General features: G+C 41.2%; 1 protein-coding gene across 1 annotated transcript in view; it reads right to left on the bottom strand.

Moving 5' to 3' along the window:
- The window catches only part of GABBR2 (gamma-aminobutyric acid type B receptor subunit 2), a 792922-nt gene that overhangs the window by 408941 nt on the left and 370660 nt on the right, over window positions 1-13321 (bottom strand). Inside the window, exon 4 of the mRNA XM_040353518.1 lies at window positions 311-412. Coding sequence (XP_040209452.1) covers window positions 311-412 — 102 coding nt within the window. The remainder of the gene's footprint in view (window positions 1-310; window positions 413-13321) is intronic.

Genomic DNA, 13321 nt, shown 5'->3' on the forward strand with positions numbered 1-13321 from the left:
GTGGGCTCCAGACGCAATGCTCTGCATCCCGAGTCCACCCTATTTTGAAGCATATTCAAGCTTATGGCTCTAATCAGGTTCATAGAAAAAAAAAGTGGCCGCTCTAATTCATATGCCCGGTTAACCCGAAAGGGGCCACACATATGAATAGGGGGCGGCAGCAGTGGCCATTGATAGATTCATGCTATGCATGAATCTATCCACTGCATATAGGGGGTGGAAAGGATAGGGGGGCAGGCCCCCCTGCTGATAAGATATTATATTTTTATTCTTGGGTATACGTACGTATGTTAAGTCTTTTTGTACATACCTTAAGCTTTTTTACACTAATGCATGGATCATTGGAGAAACTTTCAGTGTCTGCAATTTGGATATCTGCACCTTCCAGTTCACCGGTTAAATCATTTCTCACCTGCCAGGAAATAGATAGAAAGGGTAAATGGAAAAATTGGTCACTGTTAAGGAAAGAGCAGATGGACTGCATTGCATTATCTTGAGAAAGTACACAGATACAGTATGATTAATGTCTCCATTTTCTTTTTTACAGGATCCTAAAACAATTCATTGAGATCATCATAGGAAGCAGAATTATTAGCATAATAAAATGAGGCTGCTGAGAAAAAAACATTGGATCTCCGTAATGTACATGATTGATTTTTATATTTTGCCTGATTCTCGTCCAGCAACCTGTTAAAATTTATGGGAGCAATTTATTAATGGTAATTACAAAATGTATGCACAATGTCACTAATCGTTAGAAAATCACGGGTGGCCTTCAATTAATCTTTTGGCACGTGGCCAATATCATCAAGTGCTTTGTAACAGGATTCAAAAGAGGTCATCCTGAACATGGTGGCGCGGGCTGCTCTTCTGAGGACATTACCATTTAAATGACTTTTAAAATACTATTTAAAGTGTAATGAAGTTGGACAGTTTTCCGCCTATTAACATTATGGATATGCAGACGAAATAGTAATAATAACAGCATTAAGTACATTTTAACAATTATTGGAGACAACAACAAAAATTAACTCATAGTATTAAAACTGGGGAGTAGAAAAAAAAATATTAATATGTATAGTGTATTTAAAATTATTGCTTAAAATACAAGGGTTTAGCTACACAAATTATATTTGGTCATGCTTTTTTGTAAGGCCTGTGATTGTTTTCAGAGGAACCTGCAATATTTAGCTTCACAGACACTTAGGGGCAGATTCTCGTAGGAGCGCGTATGTTTGCGGCGGCGTAACGTATCCGATTTACGTTACGCCGCCGCAACTTAGACGGGCAAGTGCTGTATTCTCAAAGCACTTGCTCCGTAAGTTGCGGGGGCGTAGCGTAAATCGGCCGGCGTAAGCCCGCCTAAATCAAATGTGGGACAGGGGGGCGTGTTTTATGTTAATCTTCTGTGAATCGATGTGATTGACGTTTTTCACGAACGGCGCATGCACCGTCTGTGGAAATCCCCCAGTGTGCATTGCTCCTAATACGCCGCAAGAACGTATTGGTTTTAAAGTGGACATAAATTACGTCCAGCTCCATCCACGGACGAGTTACGCAAACGACGCAAATTTTTTAAATTTCGTCACGGGAACGACGGCCATACTTAACATTGGTACGCCGCACTTACACCACCATATAGCAGGGGTAACTATACGCCGGGAAAAGCCTAACGTAAACGGCGTAAATTTACTGCGTCGGCCGCACGTACGTTCGGGAATTCGCGCATCTTGCTGATTTACATATTTTGCCGCGTAAATCAGCATACACGCCCCTAGCGGTCAGCTTAAAAATGCAGTTACGATCCGACGGCGTAAGAGACTTACGCCTGTCGGATCTAACAGATATCTATGCGTAACTGATTCTAAGAATCAGGCGCATAGATACGACCGGCCGGACGCAGAGATACGATGGTGTATCTGGAGTCTGTACGCCGTCATATCTCCTCTAAGAATCTGGCCCTTACATCCTAAAATAGATATTCAGTCAGATAAAACATTATACTAAAAAGGTTTAGAAATTTGATTTTCAGTAAAGAAAAAATATATATTTTAAGTGCAAAAATGTGCAAAAATAAGTAAAATATGCCAGAGGAAAATTACGACTTTATTAATAAGGAGCGTATAACAAAGCACAACCAACCCAAAGGTTTGAAGCTAGTAATATCTAGAAATGTTTTAATTACCTTTACTTTTTTTTTTTTTTTATATTGCACTGGCAGACCTGATTCTAAACAGTACAACATAAAACATGTGATTATTTACAGAGGGACGTGCAATATTTAGCCATATGTAAAATAATAAAATTGGGCAATATTTACAGTGGCAGGAAGTCACATGATCACGCATTGCCACAGCCATTCACCAATAATCACAGCTCTGTGCTTTATGTATAATTAACCCTTTCATTTTCCGCAATGTTCAGAGTGTAGTGACCTACTCACAGCATTTAATCCTCTGAAAACAAAACAGCACAGTTCAAGATGTCCCAATATATTGTACTGGCTGGTTAGATTCCTGCTGCCAGGTGCTGGTTAGGCTTAGTGAAGTCCTGTCAGGTAGACATGTGCATTCGTTTTCGTCCGAATGCATTTTCGTCCAAATTTCAGGTATTTTTGTTATCGTTTTAACAAACAAAACCGAATGCTCAGAATCCGAAATCCGAAACATCCGACATACAAAAATGCTTCGTTTTCGTTGCTACAACAGTTCTATATAGATATTAGATTTTCTTTACTATTATGCCTCGTACACACGACCATTTTTCACGACCATGACGAGAAATATGCCATTTTTTAAATTGGTCATTAAAAACGATCGTGTGTAGGCTCCAGAGCATTTTTCTCGACGAGAAAAATGGCCATTAAAAATTTAGAACCTGATCTATTTTTTGTCGTAGTTTTTTTACGTCGTTTTTCTTGTCGTGAAAAACAGTCGTGTGTAGGCTTTAACGACGGGGAAAAAAACTTGCATGCTCAGAAGCAAGTTATGAGAAGGGAAATTTGCATAATCAGCCCAAAGGGTGGCGCCATCCGAATGGAACTTCCCCTTTATAGTGCCGTCGTACGTGTTGTACGTCACCGCGCTTTGCTCGAGCATTTTTTTTTCACGATCGTGTGCATGCAAGGCAGGCTTGACAAGAATCACGTCGAGAAAACTTCGTTTTTTTCCATGACATGAAAAACGGTCGTGTGTACATGGAATTACAGGAGAAAGCAATGCCCATAAAAGTATAATACCGAATAGACTGGGAAAGAGTACCATAACTTATTTACAGATTGGATTTCAAGAGATACTAATAAAAAAATATGGGGGCTGCCACTGCTTATCTTATTCTGAAAGCATTTTATCCAGTTGTCTTGCTGTCCTTTGATTATGTAACTTCTGAGTAGCTGATCCTTATTAAACAGGCAGCAAGTTAGAACTTCTGATCTGTATACGTTTGACATATTTTTTAAGCCAGCATATCTCATACGTGTATTATGTATGAAGTTTCCTTTTCTGCACAACAATGGAGTATCTGTTAACACTATAACTTGCATTACCATTCACAGCAGGTTTAATTGTTTCAGGCCCACTGGGTGGCACTGTTACAGTAGGCCAACATGGTAAAATGTAAAATCAATAACAAAAATAGTGTAATAAAAAAATTAAGCTGCACCTGTTGATTTAGAGCAAATTAAATACTGTGAAGAACACAGGCAGGGAGACCATTCATTACACCTTTTTTTCAATTATGAAAGTTTACCACTCGACCTTCGGAAGTTTTTGCTCACTTCATGACCAGAGCATTATTTGCTATTCAGCACTGAGCTACTTTAACTGGCAATTGCAACACTGAATACACAAATAGAGCTTTCTTTTGGTGGCATTTGATCACCACTGGGCTTTTTTATTAAAAAAAAAAAAACATTCGACTCTGTTATAAAACATATCCAATAATAAAAAATCTCCTCATAAATTTATGCTAAAATGTATGGGATTGTAAGCAGCCCACAAAGCCCCATAAAAATAAATACATAACTTATCATTACTAAAATAAACACAAACACAAAATTGTATTTGGCAAAATATTTAATGGCCGTGGCACTATATTGATATAAATATAAATTACAAATCTTAAATATATATCAAATATTTTTTAAAATAAATATCATAAATTCCATAAATCTAAAAATCTGTAAGCTCAGTTTTTGGAACTCGAGCCAAACAAAATATTTAAGACATAAAAACATCCTCCTCGGAAATCCGGGGTGACTTAAACCACATAAGTGCCGAACGACAGGGGTGGGCAGGGTGGGTAGCTCCTTCACAAACTGCTTGACTAACTTGTGTGAGGTGAATTACCTCAGAGTACTCCTATTTATAAGGTACCAAACCTTCCAGAAAATTCCAAAGCTCTTTATTGGTCCATTCAAACCCCTCATAAATTTAAAGAGACAGTACCAGTTATTTAAATATACCTAAAAACTTCAATGCAGGAATGACCTGAGTAAAAAAGGGGGGCGGGGGTGCCACAAGCTCATGAAGGCCGGCACAAATTCTTGCTCCCTCCTTTTACATTCTGCTACTTTGTCTTTGGTAAAACAAAATCCCAATAAGTGTATATTAATGAATTTATGCAAAAGTTAAAGCTTCTACAAACTATGGTATATACTGTATCCTGGCTATTTATGCAGCTATAGATGCTATGCTGTAATGGCAGTGATCAGCAACTTATAGTGGGACTGTTATAGGAAGGCGGGAAATCTGGCGCTAACAGATACTATCTGGGAGAGTCACTCACTGACATTGACATCACTAATACAGTGATCAGTGATATTACTGTGACAGTGGCTGGGTAGGGGTTAACATCTAGGGCCAATCAAGGGGTTAACCATTTCCCTAACAAGTTTAATGTGTGTAATGTGTGCTGCTTTTACTTTCTGATCTGGCTGTTTTTTTCTCTTTGCTATTCAGGTAGAAGAAACAGCCAGATCACGATTTCTATGCACACAAGGTTTTGTGTGTTTGTAAACACAGAACCCTTTGTGTGATTGGACACAGCTGTTTAGCTGATTTAAGCCAAATTGGCTGTATCATTGGCTGTAATCTGCTACCAAACCCATGCTGTGTCCATGTGCGCACCTTGAGTCCAGAAGACATGTGACGGGCTACAAGTACATGGTCCGGCCTGCCTGTGCCACTCATCCACACTAAATCTACTGTGGGTTGACAGCAAGCAGTTAAGACTCTGTTCACGCCTCATGCATTGTAACATGTGTGTTATGATGCAATAAAAGCATGTTATTTAGCATCCCGTTGTTTTAAACAGATCTGGGTCACATATACTGTATATATTGTGTTTTATCATGAAAAATAGCTATAGTACATTTTTCTTCCATCTATGTACATTGAGAGGCTCACTGAATTCAATAGAAATTCATAAAAAAGGCCAAGAAATTATATGTTTTCATGCACTGCAAATGCATGGGTACTGAGACAAGCCATGTGCTCTTGGTCTAGCTAAATATGAAAAATGGTAGACTCTTTTCACGTCTCCCTAGATACTGAGCACATAATTAAAAACGCACAATGAAAACAAGCATAAACATAAACTGAAAAGGACATAAATAAATGCATGGAAACAAAAGCACATGTGTATTTCGCAGGGAAAATTATAAACCCTGTCTTCTGAAGTCTTCTTATTAGGTATCAATAATTTGCATCTGCATCCTGCAGTAACCTATATAAGGTAATTTTATTAAATACAGCACTTTTTAAGTTGCCATTCTCCAAAACCTTTAAAGTTTAAAAACAAAATAATTTCATAGTTACATAGTTGGTAAGGTTGAATAAAGACACAAGTCCATCCAGTTCAACCGATGTGAGTGCACGTGAGTTTATGTCAATAATAAATCCCATATCCCTGTATGTTGCGATCATTAACCACTTCCCGCCCGGCCTATGGCCGATTTACGTCCGGGAAGTGGTTTTGAAATCCTGACTGGACGTCCGTGGGGGCGCGCAGCGCGGCGATCGGTGATGCGGGGTGTCAGTCTGACACCCTGCATCTCCGATCTCGGTAAAGAGCCTCCGGCGGAGGCTCTTTACCACGTGATCAGCCGTGTCCAACCACGGCTGATCACGATGTACACAGGAAGAGGCATTGATGGCTCTTCCTCACTCTCGTCTGACAGACGCGAGTAGAGGAGAGCCGATCGGCGGCTCTCCTGACAGGGGGGGGTTCGCGCTGATTGTTTATCAGTGCAGCCCCCCTTCGGATCGCCACACTGGACCACCAGGGAAGCCCACCCTGGACCACCAGGGAAGGGCAAACAACCAAAAAAAGTCTGAAAAACAAAAACAAAAAAAAGTCTGAATAAAAAAAATACATAAAAAAATTAAAAAGATACCAATCAGTGCCCACAAATGGGCACTGACTGGCAAAATTGGTAAATCAGTGCTGCCCCATAGTGTCCATCAGTGCCACCCCACAGTGTCCATCAGTGCCACCCCACAGTGCCCATCCATCCCCAGTGCCCACCTATCAGTGCCCATCTGTGCCACCCATAAGTATCCATCGGTGCCACCCATAAGTGCCGCCCATGAGTGCCCATCTGTGCCGCCTATGAGTGCCCAGTGCCGCCCATGAGTGCCCATCAGTGCCGCCTATGTGTGCCCATCAGTGCCGCCTATGTGTGCCCATCAGTGCCGCCTATGTGTGCCCATCAGTGCCGCCTATGTGTGCCCATCGGTGCCGCCTATGTGTGCCCATCGGTGCCGCCTATGTGTGCCCATCAGTGCCGCCTATGAGTGCACATCAGTGCCGCATACCAGCGCCGCCAATCAGTGCCACCTCATCTGTGCCTGTCAGTACTACCTCATCGATGTCCATCAGTGCCATCTCATCGGTGCCCATCAGTGCCGCCATATCAGTGCCCGTAATAGAAAGAGAAAACTTACTTATTTACAAAAAAAATTACAGAAAAAAATAAAAATGTATTTTTTTTTCAACATTTTCAGTCTTTTTTTAGTTGTTGCGCAAAAAGGTGATCAAATACCACCAAAAGAAAGCTCTATTTGTGGGGGGAAAAGGACGCCAATTTTGTTTGGGTACAGTGTAGCATGACCGCGCAAATTGCCATTCAAAGTGCGACAGTGCTGAAAGCTGAAAATTGGCTTGGGCGGGAAGGTGCGTAAGTGCCTGGTATGGAAGTGGTTAATCAGAATTGGCACTCCCCGATGACACCACCACTTGTGGAAGGGCGTTCCACACCCTTACTGGTCTGACAATAAAGTACGCAGTTTAAGGTTAAAAAGCTTCCCTTCCATTATCAATGATAGGCCGCATGTCCAAACTTCCTGCAACAGAAATGTTGTTTCCCTATGCTAGTTAGTAATGTAACGTTAGGTGTGTTCTTCTGTACACACACATGTACAATCTATTTTGATATTGCTTCCATCATATTCTAGGACTACCTAATGTAATTAATTACTAATGTAGCTCTTGATTAGTAGAAAGACAGTGAGCTGAATTAAAAAGTTAGCAATTCACAGGGATGGCTTAAAGTGATTACATTTGAAGAGGATTGCCTGATAATCAGTCTGTTGGCAGTGTAAAGGACTGATATGCATCTGTCAGGCTCTACAACCTTACTCGGTTTCTTCAGTGTTTAACCTATTTAAAAAGGTTAGTGCTTTGTGAAGTGAAAATGAAAGATGAATAATGACGCTTGACCAGATATATAAATGGTAAATATAAATGTTGTTGCTACAGTAGTTTTATAACTCTAATGTCCCAATATATAAAATATTGTTTAAAAGTGTAAAAAAAAAAGTCACAAATTGCCCTTTTGCTTGATTTAATTTTATAATATTTCTAGTATTAGAATACAGACTAATATAAACAGACAAAAGAACACATTAGTGCAACAAATAGCAATTGCATAGCATGCAGCGAGCTAACTTCCTTTAAAAGACTATAGTATTTGTTAGCTATATACATGCATTTAACAATTAAAGCGGAGTTCCACCCACTTTTGAGAGGTGGTCGTAAACGAAAGACCACCTCTCCACCCCTTGTTTTTGGATAGTAAAAAAATAAATAAAAAATCTTCTATGTCACCTTTTTATGAAGTACAGCTTGTACTTCTGATCCATCCGATCCACGGTGCAGGACGTTATTTCCTTTTTGTGCGGCAAGCCCCCCCCCCCCTCTGTCTTCTGTGACCTGTGTGCGTCCCAGAAGACAGCTGGTCATTCATAAAACGCAGTGCAACTCGCAGTAGGAAACAGGCAGTAAAGCCAGTTTCCCTTAATTAGAATGGCGGCACCTGTACCTGATCCGATCCGACATAGCGGTCTCCCTGGACAGGAAAGTGTCCTTATTAAAAGTCAGCAGCTATAGTGTTTGTAGCTGCTGACTTTAAAAAAAAATTGCAGGTATAACACCGCTTAAAGGAGGCTAAAAAAATTATAAAGAATAACTATTCTTCCTTTAAGGGATTTGCAATGGTGGTAGGAGGGGCGGGGCTTATGGTCACATGACCGCTGTGCTCTCAGCACAGCACTGTCAGTATTATTGCACAAAAATATGTGGCCGCTCAGCACCAAGGCCCGGTCACCGAGAGGCTGCATATTTGCGTGCGCTTGGCCCCAAGAGGTTAAAGTAAGTTGAAAAATCAAAGACTTACTTACAGGACCAGGTGAAAATAGATGAAAAAATGCCTAAAAAGAAAAACAAATGCAGTCACCACATCTAACATGCTAAAACCCAACGTTTTTCCAGACAGGATTCCTCTCAAGCCTGCCTTGCATACACAAGTTCAGTAAAAAAAAACGCTCGACCAAAGCGCGGTAACAACTAACATGTACGATGGGACTATAAAGGGGACGTTCCATTCAAATGGCGCCACAGTTTGGGCTGCTTTTGCTGATCCTCACGTTAGTAAAAGTTTGGTGAAAGACAATTCACGCTTTTCAGCCTTGTGCTTTTTAGTTCATTACAGAGTGACGAATGTGCTATCTCCATTACGAGCGCTAGTTTTACCAGAACGAGCGCTCCCGTCTCATACTTGATTCTTAGCATGCATGTTTTTTTTTTTTCCTCGGAAAAGCATACACACAAGCAGTTTTCGCGATGAGAAAAAGACTGACGGGAAACACAACGGGAAAATATAGAGCAGGTTCTAATTTTTCCGGGCAGTTTTCTCGTCGGGAAAACTGCTATGGAGCATACACACGACCGGTTTTCCCGACCAATCTAAAAAATGGCAGTTTTCTCGTTGGGAAAACCGGTCGTGTGTACGAGGCATTAGAAATGGCAGGATGCAATTTAATACATTTTTGTTTTTGGGTTCATGACTGCTTTAACTTAAAAAAAAGATGCAACCAACATAAAACAAATTACCAAAATATCTCCCCCCAACATTTTAACCACTTGAGATCCGCGCTATGGTCGAAAGACGTCCACAGCGCGGCTCTCAAGTGCCGGGTGGACGTCCATAGACATCCTGCTGTTGTTGTTCCCTGTGCGCGCCGCTGGGGGCGCGCAGCGGGGAAACAACGTGCCCGGCGCATCGCTCGGGAGCCGATGCGAGTGCCTGGCAACCGCGATGTCCGCCATGCACTCGCGATCGTCGGTAACACAGCAGGACGTGGAGCTCTGTGTGTAAAGAGAGCTCCACGTGCTGTGAGGGAGAGAGGAGACCGATCTGTGTCCCTTTACATAGGGACACAGCATCGGTCACCTCCCCCAGTCACCCCCCTCCCCCCACACAGTAAGAACACAATGAGGGAATGCATTTAACCCCTTCCTCACCCCCTAGTGTTAACCCCTTCACTGCCAGTCACATTTATACAGTAATTAGTGCATTTTTTTAGCACTGATCGCTGTATAAATGTGAATGGTCCCAAAATTGTGTCAAAAGTGTCCGATACGTCCGCCGCAATATCGCAGCCCTGACAAAAAAAAACGCAAATCGCCGCCATTACTAGTAAAAAAAAAAAAAACATAAATCTATCGCCCATTTCGTAGGCACTATAACTTTTGCGCAAACCAGTCGCTTATTGCGATTTTTTTTTTTTTAACCAAAATACGTCGAAAAATACGTATCGGCCTTAACTGAAAAAAATTTTTTTTTTTTTTAAAAAAAAATGGGATATTTATTATAGCAACACGTAAAAAAAATATATATATTATTTTAAATTGTCGCTCTTTTTTTGTTTATAGCGCAAAAAATAAAAACCGCAGAGGTGATCAAATACCACCAAAATAAAGCTCTATTTGTGGGGAAAAAAGGACGCCAATTTTGTTCGGGAGCCACGTCGCACGACCGCGCAATTGTCAGTTAAAGCGACGCAGTGCCGGAAGCTGAAATTTAGCCTGGGAACGAAGGGGGTTTATGTGCCCAGTAAGCAAGTGGTTAAAGAGAAGCTTTACAGAACAAAATAGAAGAGCTTGTATTGGACTTACCAGTAGCTAAAAGTGACTGCTCAAATTGGCAGCAAATTGATTCATTTCTAAAAGAGCTAGAATTTAATGTACAGTTTAGTAACTAAAGCCCCATACATGTGGTCGGACCTTTGTCCGACCAAAATCACATTGGAATTCCATCGGAGTAAAAGAGAACATGTTCTCTATCTAAACTCTGACGGAATTCCTCGGAATTTCCGATGGAAATAATCCAATGGGGCATACACACGGTCAGAATTTCCGATGGAAAAAGTCAGTCAGACTTTGTACGGGGCATAACACTTATCTGTTCCTATGCAGTTTGTCAGGTTACCCTGTGTTTTCTTTACAACAGTATCTAATTCTCTAACACAATTGCTGCCCCTTTTATAGTGAGGGGACTGGTTTATACAAAATTCTCCTATTGGCCCTACTAAGTCTGCCGACCGTAGTTCAAAGGCCATGCAGTGCATTATGGCTCAAGGAAAAATTCTCCCAGGTGAATCTGCACACAATTTGCATGGATCGTAGATCTTGAACCTGCAAGATTTGATTTGAATCCGTGGTAGCTGTGAACCCGAACCCCATCCCTGGTTCTGACCAACTGTCTCTGATGTTTTCTACTTTCTGCTCAGATCGCTTTCCTGACAACTTCGCTCCTGCTTATGATATTACTTCAGTGTCTGTCTCACCTGTTAGTTATCTGCCATCCCTGGTGACAACATAGTGGGTCCTCCGAACTCTGTGACATGTCAGTTTCTGTACTAATCCAGTTCCTCTCAAAGACATTCTAAACGACCAGAATACCTTTGTGGTCTTGAAAAAGGCTGGATTGTTTGGGATGTGTGACCTTATAATATTTTTAATAATTAATGTCTTAATTTCTGTGTCAGTACATTTATGCAGCTTGGCATACATTTTAATCTCTATTCAAGCAGACAATTCTGTTAACATTTCCAGCATTTCTTGCATGTACTTGGTAACTTTGTACCTTGCTGCTCAGCAAAACCTCATCACTTTCCATTATAGGAATCTCTTGGGAAACATGCAAGGACAAGTTAGACTATTGAACTCCCACGGGCATTTATACACTTAGATATTATGCAGTTCTAACACTGCATAATGGACTTTTTAGTACAAAAAATAGATTCACAATGCAAGAGGGTCTGAACACTAGATGGTTCAAGCTCACATCTGTCAACCCTCTAATCAAGGCAAATTGCAATTAATTCACATGATGTGCTTTTTGAAAAACACACTTTTTCCACAGGCATTCTCTAGAGACATACTTGTATAGTAATATTTTTTTCCTTTGTTATATGAAGGGCCAGATTTGAAGGCATGTCTAATTCCTTCAATCACGCTATTCTCACCTCACTCAGTGATTGCACAATGAATATACACCCAGTGGGTTATGCTGAAAGGGCAGAAGGAACCTGGATGACATGCATACCTGTTGAATACTTGACTGTATAGAGATTGAAGATCCTGTATAGTTTCTATTAAGGAAAGCAGAGAGGGCACACTTATCACGAATTGTATACTTTTAAAAGAGAGGCTCATCAAATCTGCCAGCTCATCCTTTTAATTACTGACACATCTGGATTATATGTGGATTATTGGGTTCTGTGACTGATTACATTTGACTAAAGCACTGACTAAATTGAAAAAAGAAAAACATAGAACCTTTTAAAAATAAATGTCATAAGAGTTACTAGCATATATTGTGTTATTAACCGAAAGGAATTAATTCATCAATTTAGACCAATATATATTCTGCTGCATATTTTTGGTAAAAAATCCCAATAAGCGTATATTGATTGGTTTGCGAGCGTCTACTATGGGATATTTCTTGTTTAGTAGTAATAACAGCAATCAGCGACTTATAGTGGGACTGCGATATTGCGGGGGGTGGGGGGGAATTGGACACTTAACTGACACTTTTGACACTTTTTGGGGACCAGTGACACTAGAACAGTGATCAGTGCTGAATGGCTTGGGAAGGGGTTAAAGCGGGGGTTCACCCAATTTTTTTTTTTAAATTACATCTAGCAGAGCCAGCATACTAAGGACATTACATTTCTGCAGGTCATTTTTTTTTCTCTGTACATACCTTTATATCCTGATGTTGTCCAGGGCTTCCGGGTTCCGATGACTGCGGGACTGGACGTTCCTATCCTTCCGTTCGATGATTGACGTCTTGTGATACAGGTGACCTGTCGCACAACACGCGTCACCAGATGTCTGGAAATAGCTGAGCTGCGAGTCGGCACTATACGGCGCCTGCACAGTCAGCTCTACACGGCGGGCGCAGGCGCCGTATAGTGCCGACTCGCAGCTCGGCTATTTCCGGAAATCTGGTGACGCGCCTTGTGCGACAGGTCACCTGTTTCACAAGACGTCAATCATCGAACGGAAGGATAGGAACGTCCAGTCCCGCAGTCATCGGAACTCTGAGGCTGGGATAGGAACGCCCAGTCCCGAAGTCATCAGAACGTGGAAGCCCTGGACAAAATCCGGATATAAAGGTAAGTACAGAGAAAAAAAAGAAAAAAACCTGCCAAAATGAAATGTCCTTACTATTGTACTATTAATGTAAAAAAAATTGTTTTTCTGGTGAACCTCCACTTTAACATCAGGGGCGATCAAAGAGTTAACAGTGCTTTGACTAGGTGCTTTGACTAGGTTCCTGCTTAGAAGAAACACAGGATCAATACCTCCCCTTCTGACAGAATGGCAATCTGCCTTGTTTACATAGGTAGCTTGTCTTTCTGCCTGTGTCTTTTGTCATCGGCGGAGGCTCGTGGACATTGAGTGCCAGAGCGAGTCACAGTTGAAGCGTGTCGCCGGTAGCTTGTGTGAGTGCCCCAGACCCAGAAGTGTCAGA

The sequence above is a fragment of the Rana temporaria genome, chromosome 5 (genome assembly GCF_905171775.1).
Source record: "Rana temporaria chromosome 5, aRanTem1.1, whole genome shotgun sequence".
In the NCBI taxonomy this organism is placed as follows: Eukaryota; Metazoa; Chordata; class Amphibia; order Anura; family Ranidae; genus Rana; species Rana temporaria.